General features: G+C 46.1%; 1 protein-coding gene across 3 annotated transcripts in view; it reads left to right on the forward strand.

The window, feature by feature from the left end:
- COG6 (component of oligomeric golgi complex 6) overlaps window positions 1-26,486 on the forward strand; it is a 288,942-nt gene that overhangs the window by 99,633 nt on the left and 162,823 nt on the right. For all 3 annotated transcript variants that reach the window (XM_063951903.1, XM_063951904.1, XM_063951905.1), the window contains exons 5-8: window positions 1,452-1,563; window positions 5,361-5,443; window positions 25,113-25,183; window positions 25,826-25,919. In XM_063951903.1, coding sequence (XP_063807973.1) covers window positions 1,452-1,563; window positions 5,361-5,443; window positions 25,113-25,183; window positions 25,826-25,919 — 360 coding nt within the window. The remainder of the gene's footprint in view (window positions 1-1,451; window positions 1,564-5,360; window positions 5,444-25,112; window positions 25,184-25,825; window positions 25,920-26,486) is intronic.

Raw genomic sequence — 26,486 nt, forward strand, 5'->3', positions numbered from 1 at the left:
ATTCAGTCATTATCTAATTTGTTATTTAGCTGGATTTAAAGTGATTAATAAAAGTTACGTTTTACTTTCATGATTTCACAAGAATAGTGCACTCTATTGAGGGACTAGCCTTTTTTTTTTTCTTGGTGTTTTATATATGTGTCTCAGAGTCGCACCCCTAAATAGGTATACTATATGATATATTAATGCCAAATACATAACTCCTATAAAGGGAAGTCTTGTTGGTGAATTAGGGGGCGATTCAGAGATGGATGCAGCCACGCATCTGTGCGCAACGTCCGCGTCCATCTGGTCTGCGCATCGGCTGCAGTGCACGGCCACAAGGTGATTGACAGCGGCAGGCATTTGGGGGGGCAGCGTTTTGCCATTACATGGGCGTGTTGTCAGCATTTTCGGGGCGTCTGCGTGACGTCACACGCAGCTGCTCTAATTAAAAAATGCCAGTGCAGCCAATTAAATTGCGGATACATTGTTAGGCGAGACTACACCTTGCCCTGTGCTGGGTGGCCCCCAGTATGTGAGGAGATGGACACAGATTTTGCTGCGAGAAGCAAGATCTGCATCCATCTCTGAATAACCCCCTTAATCCGTAGTGCAATATCCTTCTCTTTTAAAGTACCAACCAATTGGCTACAAACTGACATTTTTCAAAAACAGCCTGTAAAATGACATTTAACAGCTGATTGGCTAGTACTTTATCTCTCAACAGCCTTCAATTAATATCCCCCTTAATTTTATACTGTGTTATGTGAAAACTATGTGTAAGCTGTAACTGTTGTGGTCCCCATACACTTATACAACTTCTCCGAGGGGAGAAGGCACATAGGATTACCTTGAGCTCCCCGGCAGCTTCCCAGCGGCAGGATCACATACGATACATCGTATGCGGTCCTTTTGCATACAATGTATCATGTGCGATCCCAGCCAAGGCTGCAGGATCTGACAGATCTACAGTGCGGCCCTTGCGATCTCCGTCTCCGATCCGATGTGCCCGGGACCGGGCATCGGATCGGAATCGGAGGTAAAATGCCTGCGATTCGCCACTTTTCATCCGATTTCTCTACCCGATCCGATGAAATCTACCTAAATCGCACAAGTGTATGGGTACCTTTACACTTTTTGCAAGGAATTGCAGTGAAGATAATTGTATAGACTACAGGTGATGTTTTGCTGCCATCTAGTGTACGCAGAAGACTTTACAGGTAATTTTTGGTCTGTTTGAGTAAATGTAATTATGGAATAGAGAGGGACCGATGCTCCTTGTTTTTGGGAGGGCAACAGCTTTTTCTTCCCTGCCACCTCAGCACATAAATGTGAAACTTTTGAAGTCCTCACATGTTGCTTTTTATAAATGATTTTATTTGTATTTTTTGTTTAATAAGATACATTGCGTGTTTGTGGGCGAAAAAACCCCTAAAGTGAATATTGTGTTTTGTGTTTTTTTAATGTAGTCAGCGACTAGAGATTCGAGCGCAAGTTGCAAATGCGTTCTTGGCAAAGTTCCAGCTTACATCGGATGAAATTAACATACTTCGTGGAACTCGTGAAGGTCCTTTAACTGAGGTAATGAGATATTGCGATTGCTATTTAGAACACATATTGTTAGATATAAAGATGTCCATACTTTTGTAGCTAAAAGCACGTTATCACCAGTGAAAGCTCACACCGTAACTCGCCAGTAAAGTATGACGTGTCCGTGACAGATGTGCATTCTATATTACTGTACAACGTAATAAAGAACGATCAAGATTTCAGTGGAAAGAAAACCCAAAGACTAATGCTGGCCATACACTAGGTTGATATCGTCTACGAATGTACGAATTTGTCTGCTCATTCGATGCATCTTGTGCACATTGTGCATGTTTTGGGTACGATTACGATGCGATGCGTGTCTCCATGGGTCGAATGTCGCATCCTCAGATCATACGTGCAGCCTATATTATCCGTCATAATCGTATGCACATCGTACCATGTTTTATGCACATAAGATGCATCGTATGATTTTGGGTGGCATTCCCCCGGACTTTTTGTTTTGTGAGTCACACAGTCGATCCTTTAACGACGGGTTGTTAGCACATTGCGTGTCACTTGTGTCTCTGGCACTGCCAGGGAACTGCCGGGGAGGGTCAGCCTGATATATGGCCAGCATATCTGTAGTAGTCTCTCTACATTGGGCGTTGTTAGCTGGCGGCAGCACTCATGTACCTAGGATCATTATCACATAGGAAGCGTGATTTCTGTTTGTGGGATGAAAAATATAGCGTTTTGGGAATGTTTTTACTGATACATCACATACATCAATGACATTATCATTACTGTAGACTTATGTAGACCAGTTTCGATTGCACAGCCCTTCATATGCTGATTGACAGGAAGAGGCCGTTTATGGGTGGTAACTGTCCTTTTTCTGGGAGTGTCAGGAAAAACGCAGGCGTTCCCAAGCATTTTCTGGGAGGGTGTGTGACGTCAGCTCCAGACCCGATCTGCCTGTTCTTTTAGTACTGTAGGAGTAAGTCTTGGGCTGTGCACAGACTGCACACACTGGAAAGACCATTCGATGGTGAGTGAGTTGTGAATGGATTTGCAATTGTCCACTGACTGAGGGACATTTTTGCACGGCGTACACATGCGATCGCACACTTGCACGGGGCAAATTTACACTCCCCTTGGGCGGCGACTGTCTGATCACAGAACAATAAAATTAGCAGCACAGCGATCAAGTCTGAATCAGGCCCTATATTTGAAAAGATATGGTAAGCCTCCAGGCCAGCGTCAAGGCTTCACTGATATTGGAGGTCCCTAACACTGCATGATAAATGTACCCACTCTGGGACATATAATTGCCTACTATAAGGCCGCATGATATGAGCACTTAAAAAAATATATATATAAATTGAAAGCCAACCTGGAGTAACTCCTAGGTCCTCCAAATGGCACTACAAGAACCAGCATGCTCTCCTAATGCTAGTCCCATTTGTGCCTCTCAAAACTGAAATATAAAATAGAAGCTGCTCAATCTCTAGTAATACCCCTCATGTGCTTAAAAAGATTTAACCCATTATCTGCCCATGAGGACCTGGACATTTTGCATTAACTACTGTATAGTTCAGGTATGTGTTTCCGCTACCTGTCAACGTGTACCCCGAAGTCAAGGGTGCTGGGAGACCATGTCCTATCATCCATACTTACTTCCAGGGTCAAGCTCTTTCTCCTAGCATGAACTTTGTTCCTAGAGGTTGGGAGCTTGACTGCATCGGCAAATGGAGCTTATTAAGCTCCGCTGCTGTGCTCTCCTTCACGTGGCTCCCAGAAGGTAACACTAATTCTGGGATCATTTTGGGTCATTCCGAGTTGATCGCTCGCTAGCTGTTTTTAGCAGCCGTGCAAGCGATATGCCGCCTCCCACTGGGAGTGTATTTTAGCTTTGCAGAAGTGCGAACGAAAGGATCGCACAGCGTCTACAAAAAAATGTTGTGCAGTTTTAGAGTATCTTCAGACCTACTCAGCGCTTGCGATCACTTCAGAATGTGCAGTTCCTGTTTTGACGTCACAAACACGCCCTGCGTTCGGCCAGCCACGCCTGCGTTTTTCCTGGCACGCCTGCGTATTTTCACACACTCCCTGAAAACGATCAGTTGCCACCCAGAAACTCCCACTTCCTGTCAATTACTCTGCGGTCAGCAGTGCGACTGAAAAGCTTCGCTAGACCTTGTGTTAAACTACATCGTCCGTTGTGAAAGTACGTCGCACGTGCGTATTACGGCGCATACGCATGCGCAGAAGTGCCGTTTTTTTGCATCATCGCTGCACAGCGAACATTTTCAGCTAGCGATCAACTCGGAATGACCCCCATTGTTCTGTGGATTGCTAAGTTTCTGATTCTACTGTTGTCCGGTCTTTGGTCTTTATAGGTCATATGGCATGTCAGCCTAACATACATATAATAAAAATTAATATATTTATATTTTTTGGCACTATGTGTTCTCTATCATTTTATCTTTAATTTTTCATGAATATGTTAACAAAGAAGCATAAAAGAAAGAAAAGCATATTAATAATAAAAGCAAAACACCTCAATGTTTATATATAAAGGATAATAATAATAATACTATTACACAGATCAGCCGTAACATTAAAACCACCTGCCTCATATTTTGCAAAAACAGATCGGAGCCGTAGAGGCATGGAGTCCACAATGCCTCTATAGGTGTCCTGTGGTATCTGGCACCAAGAAGTTAGCAGCAGACCCTGTAAGTTGCCAGGTGGGGCCTCCATGGCTCGGACTTGTATTTCCAACTCATCCCACAGATGATTGACTAGATTGAGATCTGGAGAATTTGGAGGTCAAGTCAACACCTTGAACTCTATCATGTTCCCCAAACAATTCTCGTACAATTATTGCGTTGGCAGGGCGCATTATCCTGGTGAAAGAGGCCATTGGCATCAGGGAATAGCATTGCCATGAAGGGGTGTACTAGGGCTGCAACAATATTTAGGTAGGTGCTGTGTGTCAAAGTAACATCCACATGAATGCCAGGACCCAAGGTTTCCCAGCAGAACATTGTCCAGAGCATCACACTGCCTCCACCGGCTTGCCCTCTTTTCTATGGTGCATTTTGGTACCATCTCTGCCCCAGATAAATGATGTACACACACCCAACTGTCCACAACAGACTTAATCAGAACAGGCCACCTTCTTCCATTGCTCCGTGGTCCAGTTGTGATACTCATATTCCTGCTCATGGCACTGGACAGGGGTCCACATGGGAACTCTGACTGGTCTGCAGCTACACAGCCCCCTACGCAACAAGCTGCGATGCACTGTGTGTTCTGACACCTTTCTATCATAGCCAGCATTAACTTTTTCAGCAGTTTGTGCTACAGTAGCTCTTTTGTGGTATCAGTCCAGATGGGCTAGCCTTCACTTCCAATGTGCATCAGTGAGCCTTGGGAGCTCATGATCCTGGAAGATTCTAACCACTGCATACTGGGAACACACCACAAAACCTGGCATTTTGGAGATGCTCTGACCCAGTCGTCTAAGTCATAACATTTTCGCCCTTGTCAAAGTCGCTCAGATCCTTACACTTGCCCATTTTTCCTGCTTCCAACGCATCAGCATCAGCTTCAAGAACTGGGGGTTTCCTTGCTGCCTAATATATCCCACCCCTTTACAGGTGCCATCGTACTGAGATAATCACTTCACCTGTAAGTGGCTTTAATGTTATGACTGATCGGTGTATATACATACTCACTTGGAAGCTTATACTACTGTTAATGTAAAAGAAGAGGGGTACAGTAAATTATTACTTGTAATGAGAACATAGTTACATTGTCATTGTTTATTTTATCATTTGAAGGATTTTTTCAAGGTATTGGAAAAAGTGAAACAAATTCACAATGATGTGAAACTGCTTCTGCGCACAAACCAGCAAACTGCCGGGTAAGTCTTACATTTCTAACTGCTAATATAAATATAGTACTTTATGCTGACCATTTCTGTAGATATTCTGTATCAAAGCTTGTTTTGGGGGGGAGGGGGGTATAACTGAGGGTGGGAGACTTTACATAGCCTCCTCCTTTCTCAGATTAGTAAATTGTTTCCCAGAATATACTAGTATTGTGATTTACTTTAGAGTTTTGCCTGGGGCTGTGTAAGCTTCAATGTGATCCAAATCCACTCGCCACTAAGCAGTGCATATCGTTACCACTTACTCCCTCAGCTGCGGCTGGTCTCCGGGACTGCAGGGAAAGGTCTCCTTTGTAAAGCCGCACGTATTCAGCGCTGTGACTTTACAAACACTTGAGTATTCTACATGTCTTTATACAGACAGCGTTAGTCAAGAAGAAGTGTACCTGTTATAGAATATATTGTACGAGTATTCTAATATATACCTCTGGTCTAGGACCGCGCTGTGATCCTAGAGTGAACACTAGATATGATGACGCGACAGCGGATTTGCACCAAACGGTCAAAGCTTTCAACCTCCCAGCATACAACGGACCCGTCCATATATCCGTCCATATATCCCCGCCTCCTGGCTCAGGCAACTCAGTTTTTTGTTTGGTTTCGGCGGGATGTTGTGTTGGATGTACTAGCAAGTAAGGCACCGGTTCCGCTTAGAGGGGGAACGCGGACACAGCCACACTGTTTCGGGAGGAGACTACCAAACAGTTGATGACGCGGCTGCCACCTAGTGTGCACCAGCGCTAGGCCTTAGTGATCATAGGCTCCAGGGTTAGTATGAGGCCGCAAACCATAGGGTTGATGTCAGCAGTGGGAATTAGATGCTCTTTTGGTCGCCCCAACCCCCGGTTCATGACCAGTTTCCTCAGAGTATCCCGCCATGAACTGTTTTCCTGCTTCCGTCTGAGACGCTGTGTATCTAAAAGGACCCAGTTGCTGCATAGGCGGCTGTGTGGCTGGTGCGTCAGTGTTCACTTGGGCGTCTGTGTTCACTGTAGGTTCACGGGGCGAGTGTGTACACTATTAGCGCCTGGATTCACTCAGCGTTCGCTAACGTATAGATCGGTCCTGGAAGTGGGGTGAGTCTCCCTGTATCCCACTCTACTGAGCACGGGTAATACAGCACTAGGGGGCTAATTGAGACCTGATAGCTGCTGTGCGTTTTCCTACAGCGGGCGATCAGGTCCAAACTGCACAGGCACCGCAGTGCGCCGGTGCATGCCAGAGAGGCTATCAGCATCTCAGCACTAACCCAGTGCTGGCTACGGTCAGGTCTGAATTAGGCCCTAAGTCTCTATCTACCTTTTCATCACGAATGGTTGGAGAAGTGCCTATTGCATATGAGTCTGATAATTATTACTGTTGTTTTCTTTCGCTGTGCGACTGAATACGGTTAAATCCTATATAAGGTAATGCAGTAATATGTTTCTCCTACGTACTTGAAATATATTTGTTGTTGATTATGTGCTCATATTGCTTATTATACTAATGTATAACCTGTTACTGATTGCTAGTGTGATCGCTGACTTTACTATAATTCTGTCCATTTTTTCTGTCTATTCCGATCCTCAATTGCGGGTGCAAAGCAGGGTAGGGTCAGATTGTATGTCACTTTAACAAAATTTAAAGTGATTACAGTCACAAATTGTGTAGTAGACTTCAAGTGTGTGATTATCATGTCTAAGAACGGCAACGGTGAGGAAAATACACTCGCAGCAGCACCAACACTTATGTCATGTTTGTCTTGCAAAGCTGGGTTAACCTCTCAGGATCTGGTTCAGAATGGTTTGTGTGTAAATTGTTTTAGCTTTCACCAAAGTCTCTTCAAAAATCCAAGGCAGACACAGGTGCAAGTTGAACCCCCATGGGCTACATTTGCACAGACATTATCCAGTATAGCTGAGCGGATAATTCCAACTTCTGTACGAGGAATAGGTTACACTATTAACTCTTACATGCAGCATTCCACCTCGGGTTTATCACATCCAGCAGGGGAAGCGGCAGCCTCTCAACAAAAACAGGCTGAAAGGCCAGTGGTAAGTAAATCACATAGACATGAAACAACATCTTCACAGTCTACACATGTTTCAGATGAAGACTCGTCAGAGGATGAAGACTCATTACACTCCGGTTCTGCATATGAAGTTGAGGAGGAAGGTCTTAGCTCAGTGGACATATCTGAGTTACTTAATGCAATGAAAGCCATTCTATCCTTAGGAGAATCCGCAGAGCCTGTGTTAAAATCTAAGGCTTCTGTGTTTAAACATCCCAAAACAGTTAGAACGGAGTTTCCTGTGTCAGCGCAGCTGATGGAAATTATGCTGGAGGCTTGGGTTACGCCCAGTAAGAAGTTTAGAATTCCAAGGAAATGGAATTCCAATTATCCTCTTCCGGCTGGGGACTGTTTAAAGAGAGAGGTGGCTCCCAAAGTAAATATGCATGTCATTCGATTAGTGTGTAAATCTATATTACCTCTGCCTTCAACATTGTTAAATGATGTCACGAATAGGACAGTTGATGGTTTTCCCTGTCTGGGGCAATCATAAGACCAGCCATGGCTTCAGCCTGGAAGGCAAAAGCAGTGGCTGCCTGGGCTGATGTATTGGAAGGGGATATTTCAATGGCATCTAGAGAGCCAAAATCCCATATTGCATACAATATATCAAACAGGCTGCAATGTTTTGGAAGAAGCAGCCTTGGATATGAGTAAAATTGCCTCTCAGGCATCAGCTTCAGCAGTAGCCGCTCGCAGAGCAGCTTGGCTATGTACATGGAAAGCTGATCAGGTTGTGGAGTCTTTAACTTTAACTTTTACTGGAGATTATGCTTTTTGGTAAAGAATTAACTAGTATTTTGGAGTTAGAAGCAGACTCAAAGAAAGTGAAGTTTCCTTCCACATACAAATTCAAGGCTAAATTTCCAGCTTTTCGGCCCTTTCAGTCTCAAGGGAAAGCAAAAGGAAAAGGTGAGGGCAATTAGTCCCAATACAACAAGTCTGGTAAGACTAAAAAGCATTGGACTACCAGAGGACCGACTTCTAAATCAGAAAATAAGCCATCAGCCTGATGGTGCGGGCCTCCACCTGGGGATTCCCAGGGTTGGAGGCCGACTTCTCCTACAATTAGCACAGATCTGGCGACAGTCTACCAGAGATGCCTGGGTGCAAAAAGCGGTATCTCTCAGTTAAGCGTTTGCTTTCAAGAGACACCCTCCTCAAAGGTTTTTTTGTACCAGCCCGTCTTTAGTAGAGACGAAGGCCAGGGCTTTGCAAGAGGCAGTTCAGAAATTGCTTCAGTCAGGAGTGATAATTCCAGTTCCCCCTGCACAACGAAGACAAGGTTTTTAGTCCAACCTGTTTCTAGTCCAGAAGCCAAATGGGTCGTTCCAGGCCATACTCAATCTCAAAGTGCTGAACAAGTACATTTGGGTACCTCGGTTTCATATGGTAACTTTACATTCCATAATTTTGGCCTTGGAGCCAGGGGATTATATGGTATCCCTGGATATCCAGGATGCTTACCTACATGTTCCTATAGCACTGTCCCATCAGCGTTATCTCAGGTTCGCTATCCTCCAACAGCATTTTCAATTCCAGGCCCTTCCATTTGGATTTCAATTCCAGGCCCAGAGTATTTACCAAGATTATGGTGGTAATGGCAGTTTATCTCCGCCAGCAGGGGATAAGAATTTTTCCATACCTCGATTTTTTTAATCCTGGCACAGTCTCAGGAATTTCTTCTGTGTCATCTACAACAGACAATAGCCTGTCTGCAGAAACACGGTTGGCTCATAAATTGGGCAAAATCGTCTCTGGTTCCGTCACAGCGAATGACTCATTTGGGGGCTTTATTCAATTTGAGCCTTCAGAGAGTAACTTTACCTCTGAACAAAATATCCAAAGTTCAGTCAAGGATCCAGGAGCTGCTACACAGTCGTAAGGTATCCATTCACGCAGTAATACGTGTGATGGGATTGATGGTGTCAATATTCGACATGGTAGAGTATGCTCCGTTTCATTTGAGGCCTCTGCAACGTCTGATCCTTACCAAATGTAATGGTTTTCATCCGACAACAAAAACACAGACTATGGTCCTTCCTCGGGAAGTAAGGAGGTTATTAGCCTGGTGGCTACAGACATCCCATCGGGACAAAGGGAGACCCTTTTGGATATCAGATTGAGAAATTCTGACAACGGATGCCAGCCTTCAGGGCTGGGGAGCGGTATCAGGAAGGATTTGTTTCCAGGGGCAGTGGACCAAGGAAGAAAGTTGCCTGCCAATAAATATATTGGAACTCCGGGCCATATACATGCCACTGATTCAGGCAAAGGAAATCCTTCAGGGGAAACCAGTTCAGATCCACTTGGACAGTGCGACGGCAGTAGCATTCCTCAGCCATCAGGGATGAACTTGCAGCCAGAAAGCAATGAAGGAGGTAAGTCACACGTTAAGGTGGGCAGAAATTTATCATCCAGCCTTGTCCACAGTGTTCGTTCCGGAAGTCCTAAACTGGGAAGCGGATTTTCTCATTCGACACACCATTCATGCAAACGAATGGGCTTTACACCCCGAGGTCTTCCAGACCCTGGTCGACAGGTGGGGGTTGCCAGAGATAGATCTCATCGCGTCCCATCAAGAACAACAAAGTTCCCGCAATACGGGTCAAGAACATAGGATCCCAAAGCGATCTTTGTGGATGCCCTGTCAGTGAGATGTGACTTTCATCTGGTCTATGTGTTTCCACCAATCGCCCTATTACCCAGGGCGATGAGACAACAAGGAAGGGGTGCCGCGATACTAATAACTCCGGCTTGGCCCAGATCTGCAGAGGATGTCGACAGATGCTCCATTCCTACTCCCTCAACATCCAGATCTACTGTGTCAAGGTTCTTGTTATCACAGACACGTGGATCGACTCACTTTGACGGCGTGGTTCTTGACACTTCCATCCTGAAGTCAAGAGGATTCTCACAACAGGTAATTCAGACAATGCTCAGAGCAAGGAAACCTTCCTCAGCTCACATTTATCACCGAATATGGCAAGCCTATATTCAATGGTGTAGTGATCGGAAATTTGGCTCTAGGTCTTTCAGAGTTTCCAGGGTCATAGCATTCCTTCAGGCAGGAATGGATAAAGGTTTAAGGGTGGCTTCCTTGAGAGTGCAAGTGTCAGCATTGACTGTATGGTTCCAAAAGAAAATTGCTAACCTACGGGATGTGAGCACTTTTTTCCAGGTAATGCTGCGCATTCAACCTCCTTTTGTTCCTCCTACAGTGCCTTGGGATTTAAGTGTAGTCTTAAAGGCCCTTCAAGTTGCCCCATTTGAACCACTTAAAAGAGTGGCTCTTAAATGGTTGACATCTAAAGTTCTCTTTCTACTGGCCATGGCTTCAGCTAGAAGAGTTTCAGATTTAGGGGCATTGTTATGTCGTCCTCCAATTCTGATTTTTTTTATCTAGATAGAACAGTTCTCAGAACTAAATCTGGGTATCTTCCTAAGGTGGTGTCTAAATTCCACCTTATCAAAGAAATTGTATTCCCGGCCTTCCAGGAGCCGGACCTTTCTGCGGGAAATGCACGTTGGATGTAGTTCATGCCTTACAGATCTACGTAGAGCGTACCAGTGCCATCAGAAAGACAGATTCTCTCTTCGTTCTTTACGGATTTCACAAGAGAGGATGGCCTGCCAATAAGCAGACACTGGCGAGGTGGCATCGTATGACAAGTTCAGAAGCATATTCTCAAGCTGATCTCCCTGTCCCAGCTAATGTCTCTGCCCACTCTACTCGTAAGGTAGGTCCATCATGGGCAGCACAATGTGTTGCTTCCGCAGAACAGATATGTAAGGCAGCCACATGGTCTTCCATTAACAAATTCATTAGACATTATGCTGTTGATACCTTTGCCTCTCGGGACGCTGAATTTGGTCAAAGGTTTCTCCTGTCCAATCAGGAGCATTCCTACCACTAAATTGCTTTGGGACATCCCAATGTTATCCTGTGGGTAACCTGTGGATACTGCTGGAGAAATATATGTTATGGTAAGAACTTACCGTTGATAATGGTATTTTTCCTAAGTTACATGATCCACAGGGATCCCACCCTGAAGCACCTGATTTGAGGATCCTTTTACTCACTAATCTCTTCCTTCTTGTATGGAATGGTGTGCATGTGCATTCTTCTCGCCTGATTAGTGTTCTCTGTGATGCTACTGCCTTGAGCTTTGGAAAAACAACTGATTTGCCTGAGCCAGGAGGCGGGGCTATATGGACGGGCCCGTTGCATGCTGGGAGGCCGAAAGCTTTGACCGATTGGTGCAAATCCGCTGTCGCGTCATCATATCTCAATGTTATCCTGTGTATCCTGTGGACTTAGGAGAAATACCGTTATCAACGGTAAGTTCTTACCATAATGTATATATTCTAGTCCAGTGCAGCCTTACTGTTTAATAATTTCTGCATTGCCTGTGACTGTGTGTGCCTGTATCTGCTGTATGGTTTCACTTTCAGTGTTTGCCAGATATAACTGTCACTATATTCTGTACCCTAAGAGGCTAGAGGCCTAATTCAGATCTGATCGCTAGGGTGCGTTTTTTGCATCCCTGCAATTAGGTAGTCGCCCCCTACAGGGAGGAGGGTGAAATCACTGTGCAGGAGTGCGATCACATGTGTAGAAGAGCTGCACAAACAGAAGTTTGTGCCATCTCTGCACAGACCAAGACTTACTCTTCCAGTGTGATGATCGGTGCCGGACCTGACTTCAGAAACCCTCCCTTCAAATGCCTGGTCCCTTCTGCGTTTCTCTGGACACTCCTTAAAGATGGTCAGTTGCCACCCACAAATGGCCACTTCCTGTCAGTCACTTTGCTCCTGTGCGATCGCTTTTCTCGCACCATCCCGTTGCTGCCCGGCGAGCCGCGTCTGTGCATTGTGGTGCATATGCATGCGCAGTTCAGACTTGATCGCAGGCTGTACAAAAACGCAGCCTAGCGATCAGGTCTGAATTAGGCCCTTGGTACATCTGCGTCCTGTAATATAGTGCGTCACACTATTTATCCAATACGCACATTCTGCTGTGTACTCAGTCACATAATACCAGATTTAATCGCAGGTATTGTACTTTGTCTGGCTTTATCGTACTGAGTCGCTCTGTTGTTGCATTTTTACATAATGTCTAACAGAAAGGGCAGTCAATCAGTGAAAGCTCCTTCATCATGCAGAGCATGCTCCAGGGATTACCAGCAGGGGAAGTTTTGTATGATGGTCTATGGCCCTCATTCCGAGTTGATCGCTCGCTAGCTGCTTTTAGCAGCAATGCAAACGCTAAGCCGCCGCCCTCTGGGAGTGTATCTTAGCTTAGCAGAAGTGTGAACGAAAGGATCGCAGAACGGCGTCTAAATTTTTTCAAGCAGTTTCTGAGTAGCTCCAGACCTACTCCTACCTTGCGAGCACTTCAGACTATTTAGTTCCTGTTTTGACGTCACAAACACGCCCTGCGTTCGGCCAGCCACTCCCCCGTTTCCCCAGGCACACCTGCGTTTGTATCTGACACGCCTGCGTTTTTCAGCACACTCCCGGAAAACGGTCAGTTACCTCCCAGAAACGCCCCATTCCTGTCAATCACTCAGCGGTCAACAGTGCGACTGAAAAGCGTCGCTAGACCTTGTGTGAAACTGCATCGTTTGTTGTGAAAATACATCGCGCGTGCGCACTGCGGCCCATACGCATGCTCAGAAATGCAGATTTTTTTGCCTGGTCGCTGCGCTGCGAACAACGGCAGCTAGCGATCAACTCGGAATGACCACCTATGTATTATGTGTCATACACCTCCTAGTCAGTCCGCAGCTCCTGGGTCTACTCAGTAGCCACCCTGGGCTGCGTTCACTAACCTACTGGGTACTCTGGTAGAATGCCTTATGCCCCCTATGGGACCACCTGTGCCATTACAGCCACAAATTGTCCCTATGGTTAATCTGCCTTGGTCGGAAAATTTATCTAACCAGCTGCAACAGTTAAATCAGTCCTTGGTTAGACAGAAATCCACCCCAGGTCACTCCTGTGCCTCTGGGTCATCTAAGCGGGCTACTTCCTCCTCACAGTCCACATACTTCTCTGATGTCTCATCTGAAGAGGAGGGGGAGCATACGGTTCTGTCAGTCACTGAATCTGGTGTTACTGATGAAGATTGTCCCTTGCAGATTGATGTCCCTGCCTTAGTGGTTGCTATTAAACAAATCCTACAAATCTCTGATGATGAGGATTCCACTACTGTGGCAAAGAAAACTGATTTACTTAAACCGCAGAAGGTGGTTAAAACTCTTTTTCCCATTCTGACCATTTAGTGGACATCAGACGGGAACCCTGGTCTACTCCAGGGAAGAAATTCCCTCTGCCTAAATGGTCCTTGGCTCACTATCCTCTCTCTGCAAAGTTATGTAGAAAGTAGGAAAATTCTTTGCCTGTGGATTCTCATGTCACCCGCCTTGTGGTGTCATCCACTATGCCTGTCACCACTGTCACCTCACTGAAGGAACCAACAGATAAGCGTGTGTAGGGATGCCTGAAGTCTATTTACTCCCTTACATGAGCTGGTCATAGGCCCACTATTGCTGCCTCCTGGGCTGCAAAAGGTATTGAAGAGTGGGTTCAAGCATTAGAGGAAGAGCTGCCCGACGATATTTCTGACAATGACCGACAATACCTGTCTCACATTACCACCGCCGCCTATTACATTCAGGAGGCGTCCTCTGAGACAAGTATGTTGGCAGCCAAAGCATCGACTACGTCTGTCCTGGCTCGCCGTATTCTGTGGTTGTGGTCATGGAAGGTGGACCTAGACTCCAAAAAGACCTTGGAGGGGGACATTTTGTTTGGGGAAGACATGAATAAAATTGTGTATGAGTTAGCAGCTGCTAAGACTGTTTTTCTCCCAAATACTAATCCTTCTGCACAGAAGGCAAAAGGAACCACTTTTCTTTCTTTTTTGCCTCAAGGGACAGTCTTGTGCTCCCAAAACCACAGAGCTCAAAGCCAACCAATCCTGGGCAGCCTGTCAGCCTGCTTCTAAACAAGACATGCCTGTTGCATGATGGGGTGGCCCTCCCCCTGGCGGACCCCAGGGTGGGAGGCCAACTTCTGCAGTTCACCCAGGTCTGGTTAAAGACCACTTCAGACGCATGGGTGCTGGAAGTTGTCTTTCATGGGTACGCTGCCTCTTTCAAGAGACGTCCCCCTCGCCAGTTTTGCACCATGGTTCTACCTTCTGATCCGTTAAAGGCGCAAGCTTTGCAAACAATTGTCAGTTCTCTCCTGAGTACAGGAGTAGTTGTGCCGGTACCTCAGTTCCAGAGAGGCAGAGGTTATTACTCGACCCTGGGGTATATTTACAAAGATTCACGTTTTTGCCGTTTTGAAGGGTGTTTGAACTCGAATGGTATCGGGTGCATTTTACTGCAACTTTTTGAATCCTGATACGATCATTCACTAAGCTGCCGACTTTTCCCAATTCGTTTTTTCCGATGTCGATGTGATTCGTAATGTTAGGCAGTGTTTTACGGGAGTGATGAGTAAAACACTGCCTGACAAAACACAAGGAATCCCGGCCGGATCTGTGAGATCCGTGCAGGGCTTCATTGTGTACCTTAAAAATGTGTTTTAAGTAGTAAAAAATCCGAAAAAAATTCTGTGGGGTCCCCCCTCCTAAGCACAACCAGCCTCGGGCTCTTTGAACCGGTCCTGGTTGACAAAATATGGGGGAAAAAATGACAGGGGTTCCCCCATGTTTTATCAACCAGCACCGGGCTCTGCGCCTGGTCCTGGTTCCAAAAATACGGGGGACAGAAAGCGTAGGGGTCCCCCGTATTTTTGAAACCAGCACCGGGCTCCACTAGCCAGGTACATAATGCCACAGCCGGGGGACACTTTTATACTGGTTCCTGCGGCCCTGGCATTACATACCCAACTAGTCACCCCTGGCCGGGGTACCCTGGAGGAGTGGGAACCCCTTAAATCAAGGGGTCCCCCCCCTCCAGCCACCCAAGGGCCAGGGGTGAAGCCCGAGGCTGTCCCCCCCATCCAAGAGCGGCGGATGGGGGGCTGATAACCATGTGTAAAAAATGTGAATATTGTTTTTAGTAGCAGTACTACAAGTCCCAGCAAGCCTCCCCCGCAAGCTGGTACTTGGAGAACCACAAGTACCAGCATGCGGTTGAAAACCTGGCCCGCTGGTACCTGTAGTAGTACTACTACTAAAAAAATACCCCCAAAAAACAGGACACACACACCGTGAAAGTATAAGTTTATTACATACATGCACACCTCCATACATACATACTTACCTATGTTCCCACGAGGCTCGGTCCTCTTCTCCATGTAGAATCCTTGGGGGACCTGTGAAAAAAATTATACTCACATAATCCAGTGTAGATTGTGTCCAAAGTATAATCCACGTACTTGGCAAAACAAAAAAACGGAAACCCGACCACGCACTGAAAGGGGTCCCATGTTTACACATGGGACCCCTTTCCCCGACTGTCAGGACCCCCCCTGACTCCTGTCAAAGTCAAAGAGGGTCCCTTCAGCCAATCAGGGAGCGCCACGTCGTGGCACTCTCCTGATTGGCTGTGTGCTCCTGTAGTGTCTGTGAGGCAGCACACGGCACAGATACAATGTAGCGCCTATGCGCTCCATTGTAGCCAATGGTGGGAACTTTGCGGTCAGCGGTGAGGTTACTTTCGGTCAACCGCTGACCGCAAAGTTCCCATATCCCTGTATCAATTTTTTTTTGAAGTTTTAACAATAAACAGACCCTTTCCCATAGATAACCATGCACAGATCTCACTGATCCGTGCATGGTTATCCAAACTCGACTGGAAAAAGTAGGTCTATTTCTCTAACGTCCTAGTGGATGCTGGGGACTCCGTCAGGACCATGGGGAATAGCGGGCTCCGCAGGAGACAGGGCACATCTAAAAAAGCTTTTTAGGTCACATGGTGTGTACTGGCTCCTCCCCCTATGACCCTCCTCCAAGCCTCAGTTAGGTTTTTGTGCCCGTCCGAGAGGGTGCAATCTAGGTGGCTCTCTTAAAGAGCTGTTTAGAAAAGTTTTTTTTTAGGTTTCTAATCAGTGATTCCTGCTGGCGACAGGATCACTGCAACGAGGGACTTAGGGGAGAGACTTGCAACTCACCTGCGTGCAGGAGGATTGAAGTTTTAGGCTACTGGACACTGAGCTCCAGAGGGAGTCGGAACACAGGTCAGCCTGGGGTTCGTCCCGGAGCCGCGCCGCCGATCCCCCTTACAGACGCTGAAGAACGGCAGAACGGAGGTCCGGAAACAGGCGGCAGAAGACTCCTCAGTCTTCATGAAGGTAGCGCACAGCACTGCAGCTGTGCGCCATTGTTGCTACACGGCTCACTGATCTCGGTCACGGAGGGTGCAGGGCGCTGCTGGGGGCGCCCTGGGCAGCAATATAGATTACCTTAGAGGCAAATAAATACATCACATATAGCCATTAAGGCTATATGTATGTATTTAACCCAGGCCAGTTTTCCTAATAACCGGGAGAAAAGCCCGCCGTGAAAGGGGCGGAGCTTATTCTCCTCAGCACTCAGCGCCATTTTCCTGACCAGCTCCGCTGGTGAGGAAGGCTCCCACTCTCCCCTGCCCTACAGAAACAGGGTTAAAGAGAAGGGGGGCATAAATTGGCGATATAATTATATATTAAGAGCCCATATATAGAAACAACACCTTCTAGGGTTGTTATATACATTATGGCGCTTTTGGTGTGTGCTGGCAAACTCTCCCTCTGTCTCCCCAAAGGGCTAGTGGGTCCTGTCCTCTATCAGAGCATTCCCTGTATGTGTGTGCTGTAGGTCGGTACGTGTGTGTCGACATGTATGAGGAAAATGTTGGTGAGGAGACGGAGAAAATTGCCTGTAATGGTGATGTCACTCTCTAGGGAGTCGACACCAGAATGGATGGCTTACTTATGGAATTACGTGATAATGTCAACACGCTGCAAGCCGGTTGACGACATGAGACAGCCGGCGGACAAATTAGTATCGGTCCAGGCGTCTCAGACACCGTCAGGGGCTTGTAAAAACGCCCATTTACCTCAGTTGGTCGACAGACACTGACACGGACACTGACCCCAGTGTCGACGGTGAAGAAACAAACGTAGTTTTCCTCTAGGGCCACAAGTTACATGTTAAGGGCAATGAAGGAGGTGTTACGTATTTCTGATACCACAAGTACCACAAATAAGGGTATTTTGTAGGGTGGGAATAAACTACTTGTAGTTTTGCCTGAATCAGATAAATTAAATGAAGTGTGTGATGATACGTGGGGTTCCTCCGACAGAAAGTTATGGGCGGTATACCCTTTTTCCCGCCAGTAGTAAGGGCGAGTTGGAAAACACACCTTAGGGTGGACAAGGCGCTCACACGCTTATAAAAAACATGGCGTTACCGTTTCCAGATACGGCCGCCCTCAAGGAGCCAGCTGATAGGAAGCTGGAAAATATCATAACAGTATATACACACATACTGGTGTTATACTACGACCAGCAATCGCCTCAGCCTGGATGTGCAGCGCTGAGGGGGCTTGGTCGGATTTCCTGACTGAAAATTTTGATACCCTTGACAGGGACAGGATTTTATTGTCTATAGAGCATTTTAAGGATGCATTTCTATATATGTGTGATGCGCAGAGGCATATTTGCATTCTGGCATCAAGAGTAAATGTGATGTACATATCTGCCAGACGAAGACACGACAGTGGTCAGGTGAGGCAGATTCCAGACGGCATATGGAAGTATTGCCGTATAAAGGGGCGGTCCATTGGACCTGGTGGCCATGGCAACAGCTGAAAAATCCACCTTTTGTTACCCCGAGTCACATATTGGCAGAAAAGGACACAGTCTTTTCAGTCTCAGTCCTTTCGTCCCCATACGGGCAGGCGGGCGAAGGCCAGTCATATCTGCCCAGGGGGAGAGGAAAGGGAAGAAGACTGCAGCAAGCAGCTCATTCCCAGGAACAGAAGCTCCTCACGGCTTCTGCCAAGTCCGCAGCATAACGCTGGGGCCGTACAAGCGGACTCAGGTGCGGTAGGGGGTCATCTCAAGAGTTTCAGCAACACTCGCAAGGGAACTCCGGGATCCTACATGTAATATCCCAGGTGTACATTGGAAATTCGAGACGTCTCCCCCTCACACAATTCACAGGCTGTATTCCCAGCAGGTGATAATCAAAGTACCCTTCTTACAACAAGGAAGGGGGTAGTATTCCACACTATATTGTGGTACTGAAGCCAACCGGCTCGGTGAGATCTGAAATATTTGAACACTTACATACAAGCGTTCAAATCAAGATGGAGTCACTCGGAGCAGTGATAGCGAACCAGGAAGAAGGGGACGATATGATGTCACTGGATATCAGGGACGTTTACCTACAGGTCCAAATTTGCCCTTCTCACCAAGGGTACTTCAGGTTCCTGGTACAGAACTGTCACTATCAGTTCAGACGCTGCCGTTTGGATTGTCCACGGCGCCCCGGGTCTTTACCAAGGTAATGGCCGGAATGATGATTTTTCTTAAAAGAAACATGGACGCTTTCCTGATAAGGGCAAGGTCCAGAGAACAGTTGAAGGTCGGAGTAGCACTATCTTAAGTAGTTCTACGACAGCACGAGTGGATTCTAAATATTCCAAAATCGCAGCTTTTTCCGACGACACGTCTACTGTTCCTAGGGAAGATTCTGGACACAGTCCAGAAAAACGTGTTTCTCCCAGTGGAGAAAACCAGGGAGTTATCCGAGCTAATCGGGATCCTCCTAAAACCAGGAAAAGTGTCAGTGCATCATTGCACAAGAGTCCTGGTAAAAAATGGTGGCTTATTACGAAGCAATTCCATTCGGCAGATTTCCCGCAAGAACTCTTCAGTGGGATCTGCTGGACAAATGGTCCGGATCGCATCCTCAGATGCATCAGCGGATAACCCTATATCCAAGGAAAAGGGTGTCTCTCCTGTGGTGATTACAGAGTGCTCATCTTCTAGAGGGCCGCAGATTCGGCATTCAGGATTGGATGCCGGTGACCACGGAGGCCAGCCTGAGAGGCTGGGGAACAGTCACACAAGGAAAAAATTTCCAGGGAAGTGTGATTAAGTCTGGAGAATTCTCTCCGCATAAATAAGCTTAGAGCAAATTTATAATGCTCTAAACTTAGCTAGACCTCTGCTTCAAGGTCAGCCGGTATTGATCCAGTGGGATAACATCACGGCAGTCGCCCACGTAAACAGAAGGGCGGCACAAGAAGCAGGAGGGCAGTGAAAACTGCAAGGATTTTTCGCTAGGCGGAAAATCATGTGATAGCACTGTCAGCAGTGTTCTTTCCGGGAGTGGACGACTGGGAAGCAGACTTCCTCAGCAGGCATGACCTCCACCCGGGAGAGTGGAAACTTCATAGGGAAGTTTTTCAACATGATTGTGGACCGTTGGCAAAGACCAAAGGTGGACATGATGGCGTCCCGCCCGAACAAAAAACGGGACAGGTATTCCGCCAGGTCATGAGACCTTCAGGCGATAGCTGTGGATGTTCTGGTAACACCGTGGGTGTACCAGTCTGTGTATGTGTTCCCTCCTCTGTTTCTCATAACCAGGGTATTGAGAATTATAAGACATAGAGGAGTATGAACTATACTAGTGGCTCCGGATTGGCCAAGAGGGACTTGGTACCCGGAACTTCAAGAAATGCTCACAGAGGACTAAGGGCCTGGGGAGCTAAGAAGGGACTTGATTCAGCAAGTACCATGTCTATTCCAAGACTTACCGCGGCTGCGTTTGACGGCATGGCGGTTGAATGCCGGATCCTGAGGGGAAAAGGCATTCCATAAGAGGTCATACCTACCCTGGTCAAAGCCAGGAAGGAGATGACCGCACAACGTCATCACCACATGTGGTGAAAATATGTTGCGTGGGTGAGGCCAGGAAGGCTCCACGACGGAAATTCAACTAGGTCGATTTCTACACTTCCTGAAAACAGGAGTGTTTTGGACCTCAAATTGGGGTTCATTAACATTTAAATTTCGGCCCTGTAGATTTTCTTCCAGAAAGAATTGACTTCAGTTCCTGAAGTCCAGATTGTAAAGGATGTATTGCATATACAGCTTTTTTGTGCCCCTAGGGGCACCGTGAGATCTCAACATAGTGTTGGGATTTCTTAAAATCATATTGGTTTGAACCGCTCAAATCTGTGGATTTGAAATATCTCACATGGAAAGTGACCATGCTGTTGACAAATATCTCACATGGGAAGTGACCATGTTGTTAGCCCTGGCCTCGGCCAGGCGATTGTCAGAATGGGCGGCTTTGTCTTACAAAAGCCCATATTAAAATTTTCCATTTGAACAGGACAGAACTGGGACTCGTCTCCAGTTTCTTCATAAAGGGGTGTCAGCGTTTTCACCTGAAACAACCTCTTGTGGTGCCTGCGGCTACTAGGGACTTGGAGGACTCCAAGTTACTAGACGTGGTCAGGGCCCTAAAAATATATATATATATATATATAGTTAGGACGGCTGGAGTCAGAAAGTCTGACTTGCTGTTTATACTGTATACACCCAACAAGCTGGGTGCTCATGCTTCTAAGCAGTCTATTGCACGCTGGATTTGTAGTACAATTCAGCTTGCACATTCTGTGGCAGGCCTGCCACAGACGAAATATGTAGATGCCCATTCCACAAGGAAGGTGGGCTCATCCTGGGCGGCTGCCCGAGGAGTCTCGGCATTACAACTTTGCCGAGCAGCTACGTGGTCAGGGGAGAACACGTTTGTAAAATTTTACAAATTTTGATACTCTGGCTAAGGAGGACCTGGAGTTCTCTCATTCGGTGCTGCAGAGTCATCCGCACTCTCCCGCCCGTTTGGGAGCTTTGGTATAATCCCCATGGTCCTGACGGAGTCCCCAGCATCCACTAGGACGTTAGAGAAAATAAGAATTTACTTACCGATAATTCTATTTCTCGTAGTCCGTAGTGGATGCTGGGCGCCCATCCCAAGTGCGGATTGTCTGCAATGCTTGTACATAGTTATTGTTACAAAAATCGGGTTATTACTATTGTTGTGAGCCATCTTTTCGGAGGCTACTTCGTTTTGTTATCATACTGTTAACTGGGTTCAGATCACAAGTTGTACGGTGTGATTGGTGTGGCTGGTATGAGTCTTACCCGGGATTCAAGATCCTTCCTTATTGTGTACGCTCGTCCGGGCACTGTACCTAACTGAGGCTTGGAGGAGGGTCATAGGGGGAGGAGCCAGTACACACCATGTGACCTAAAAAGCTTTTTTAGATGTGCCCTGTCTCCTGCGGAGCCCGCTATTCCCCATGGTCCTGACGGAGTCCCCAGCATCCACTACGGACTACGAGAAATAGAATTATCGGTAAGTAAATTCTTATTTTTTTTGCTGCTTTTTTTAACGAATCGAAAAAAAACAGACCCGCACTTGAGCACTCAGAGACTAACACCCAAATACGAATGAATAGTGAATGCCCGTATTGTATGAAATAACAGCCGTGTTTGACCGATGGTGTATTCATTCGTATTTCTGAACTTTGCTAATCAAACCATTACGAATATTCCAAACACTGCCGAGATTGGTGCTTAGTGAATTCCCGGATTGGGACTTAGAAAAAAAACACAAATCGGACAAACTCGAATTCTTAGTAAATTTTGGCCCCTGTTTCTAGTCCCGAAACCAAATGGGTCATTCCGGACTATTCTCAATCTCAAATCCCTGAACAAGTTTGTGAGAGTGTTCAGGTTTCGTATGGAAACACTGTGCTCAATTGTACTGGCTGTGGAACCCGGAGTCTATATGGTATCCCTGGATATACAGGATGCATACCTGCATATACCTATTGCCATGTATCACCAGCAGTTTCTGCGGTTGGCTATTGGCAACCTACATTATGAATTCCAGGCTCTACCATTTGGACTGGCCACGGCTCCTCGGATCTTCACCAAGGTCATTGCCCTTATGACGGCCCATCTCTGTCGCCAGTGTATCGGAATCTTGCCGTATCTGGACGACCTGCCGATTCTGGCAAATTCCCACAATGTCCTCCTCAGTCATCTGCAACTGACTGTAACCTTCCTGCAAGCCCACTGGTGGCTTATCAATTGGAAATATCCTTGCTGGTCCAAGCTCAGAGCATGGTGTACCTGGGCGACACTTCTGGATGCACACAGTCAACGGCTCTTTCTGTCTCCAGAAAAGGTCCTGAAGCTTCAGGACAGTATAAGATACTTCCTTTGTCGCCCCTCGGCGATGCAAGTACTTGGGCTGATAGTGTCGGTATTGGACATGGTAGAGTACGCTCAATTTCTTTCCCACCCACTACAGAGGTTAATTCTTTCCAAATGGGACGGCCATCCTCATCAGGTCAGATCTCAGATGATCACTTTAACTCCGGAGGTTTGTCTGTCGCTGATCTGGTGGCTACAGGACCAGGATTAAACAGGGGGCCGTCCCTTCTGGATCCTCGACTGGGTCCTAATGACAACAGACGCCAGGCTGAGGGGATGGGGTGCGGTGTTGGAGCAACACTCGTTTCAGGGTCACTGGACAAAGGAGGAATCACTCCTCCCAATAAACATTCTGGAGTTGAGGGCGGTGTTCAATGCATTATCTCTCGCCCTGCCTCTGGTACAAAACAGGCCTGTTCAAGTACGGTCAGACAACCATCAAGGCGGCACTCAAAGCCGCATGGCAATGATGGAAGTGTCAAAATTCCTTTGTTGGTCAGAATGCCATCTGCCAGCCTTATCGGCAGTGTTCATTCCAGGTGCCCTGGGAAGTGGACTTCTTCAGTCGCCAGGACCTTTGTCTTTACCCAGACCTGGCCAGACTGGCTTTGACGGCGTAGCTCTTGAAGCATCACTCCTGATTGCCAAAGGATTTTCTGAGGCGGTTATCCAGACTATGTTGAAAGCCCGCAAACTAGCATCTGCTCAGATTTATTACAGTGTTTGGCATTCTTACTTCACCTGGGGTGCTGATAAGAATTATGATGCACGTCCAGAATCCTGGCTTTTCTGCAACGAGGCCTTGATCTACTGTAGGGCTTCGTCTGGCCACCCTCAAGGTTCATATATCTACCTTGTCGGTATGGTTTCAGAGGAAAATTCAGCCTCCCTATGTCCCTCTGGTGGCTTCATGGGATCTGGCTGTTGTACTGGATGCCCTGCAAGAGTCTTCATTTGAACCTCTTGAGTCAGTGGATCTAAAATGGCTTACTGCCTGTTCTTGCTAGCTATTGCCTCTGCAAGAAGGGTGTCAGATTTAGGCGCTTTGTCCTGTCGTCCACCCTTTCTGATATTTCACCGTGACCAGGCAGTTCTAAGAACTCGATCGAGTTATTTAGCTAAGGTGGTGTCATCTTTTCACCTTAACCAAGAGATTGTGGTTCCGGCCTTTATCTCTTCAGATTTGTCATCCAAAGAGCGGAGTTTGGATGTGTTAAGGGCTCTCCATGTATATGTGGAGAGGACTGCCTCTATCAGGAGGTCAGATACTCTTTTTGTCTTGTTTGGTTTCCACAAACGTGGCTGACCTGCATATAAGCAAACCTTGGCCAGATGGATTAGAATGGTGATTGCACAATCTTATGCGCAGGCTGGTCTCCCAGCTCCTGCTGCTGTTAAAGCCTATTCTACTTGGTCTGTTGGACCTTCTTGGGCGGCCCGCCGCGTCGCGTCCGCAGAACAATTGTTCAAGGCGGCTACGTGGTCCTCAATGAACACGTTTATTAGGTTCTATGCCTTTGGTACTTCCGCCACCCAGTATGCTTCCTTTGGACGCCAGGTTGTCATACCTGCTAAGGCGTTTCCCCTTCCTTGAGGAACTGCTTTAGGACATCCCCGATGTTTCCTGTGGAAACCAATGTATCCTGCTGCAGAAAAGGAGTGTTATGGTAGACTTACCATGGTTAACACTCTTTCTGCGAGGTACATTGATTCCACAGGGCGCCCACCCTGACGCACCTAGCTTCTATGGGTTTGTATGGCATTAGCCACTGGTACCGTCTCCTGTCATGAGAATGTGGTTCTCTGTGACTAAAATCTGCCTTCTCTCTTGCCTGCTCCTGTATTTGACTGGTTAAAGAAACTGAGCTCACAGTGCCTGTAGACAGGGTTTATAGAGGAGGATCCAATGCATCCAGGGACAGCCTAAAGCTTTAGCCTGTTGGTGCCTCTGGATCAAGATCCACCCTACACCCCAATGTTTTCCTTTGGAACCAATGTACCTCGCAGAAAGAGTGTTAACCATGGTAAGTCTACCACAACACTCCTTTTTTTTTTTTTTTTCCTACAGCATTACGTTTGTGTGAGATTCTTTTTACTTAAATATCTTCTGGAATTTACAATTTGACCAGAGGGGAATTAATGCATTCACACAAGTTCTGTATATGAGTAGTGGGAACATTATAATACCACTGCTATGTAACCCAAGGTGTATTCTTAATGTATTTGGAATATTGAGGGATAACTTTGTTATAATGGTCTTATTTTCAGTTTCTTTTTCCCATTGCCAAAGAGTTACGGATGTATTAATTGTCTATTATAGTGATCATTTTGTGCTGTTATTGTCAGGCTTGAAATTATGGAGCAGATGGCTTTACTCCAAGAAACATCTTATGAGCGACTGTACCGATGGGCTCAAAGTAAGTGTTTATCCGATCACAACTTGCTATGGTTTTTTCTGCAAACCTGAAAGTGTTCTATTTAGTATAAATACTTGCTGGTCTCTTGCTATTGGTTATATATGGTGTCTTGTAGAATATCTAAACGTGCCCCCACAGAAGCAAGACATTTCTCTACCCCTATGAAATTATATTCAATGGAACTTAAACATTATTTCTAAAATGTGTTATGCACATAGAAATCTTACATGATTCAATCTAATCTTAAGAGATTACAGGAATATTAAACATACAAGTTTTTTAAGATCAATATTGATTGCCCAGTGCTGTATGTGCGGTCAGATTGTATAATAAATTCTTATGTGAGCTCTGTTCTGCACAGGATCAATACAAGTAGCTAACATATTTACAATAATTCTGTATGTTTGTGCGCACGTGTGTATGTGTGTATATGTATATTCCAATTAAAAAATTCTAATTCATTGGGTACTTTCACATGACTGCCACCTGCAGAATATTTGTTACAGGTGTAGTGATGTCATCACTTATGTTTGGAGAGTAGTGATGTCGTTGCAATGATGTCACTTTACCACATGACTCATTATGAAAGTGTTCTGTGACCGGCATACAATTACATTTATTGTAATGTTTGCTTTATGCCAGATGAGTGCAGGACATTGACTCAAGAATCGTGTGACATCTCTCCAATCCTGTCTCAGGCGATGGATGCTCTGCAGGATAGGCCTGTCCTATACAAGTAAGTAACCGTATTCTTTATAGCCGTTTGTTAAGAAATAATTAGAACACTTTTTTTTTTTCCAGTGTAATTTTTTTTCTTAGAAAATAGACCATTCCTAAAACTTAATTGCTAAATCTGTTCATGATCAATCTCCCTACACACGTGGATTGTTCAACAATGGTGTTTCTTGCTCAGTGGCATGTATAATATGTGACCACGTGGCATCTTGCCCTTTGCTGACGTGCACAATACCAACTCAGCTAAAGGGACTTCTTTTTTAATTATTATTTTGGAAGCATTGTCTCTAATTGTTAGTAAAGTGGATTTAAATGTCCGTGCAGACACACGTGTTATTTTTTATTTTATTAAATGCAAAATATTGTTTTGCTTTTAATGAAAGAAACTTTCCTGTGGACAAAAGATTTGGTTCTTCTTACTCAACAATCAGTTCTTCAGCAAAAACACAAAGGGGTTATTCAGAGTTCTTGGCAAACCAGAAAAGTTAGCAGTTGGGCAAACCCATGTTGCACCGCAGGTGGGGCAGATGTACATGTGCAGAGAGAGTTAGATTTAGGTGGGTTATTT

The sequence above is a fragment of the Pseudophryne corroboree genome, chromosome 2 (genome assembly GCF_028390025.1).
Source record: "Pseudophryne corroboree isolate aPseCor3 chromosome 2, aPseCor3.hap2, whole genome shotgun sequence".
NCBI lineage: Eukaryota > Metazoa > Chordata > Amphibia > Anura > Myobatrachidae > Pseudophryne > Pseudophryne corroboree.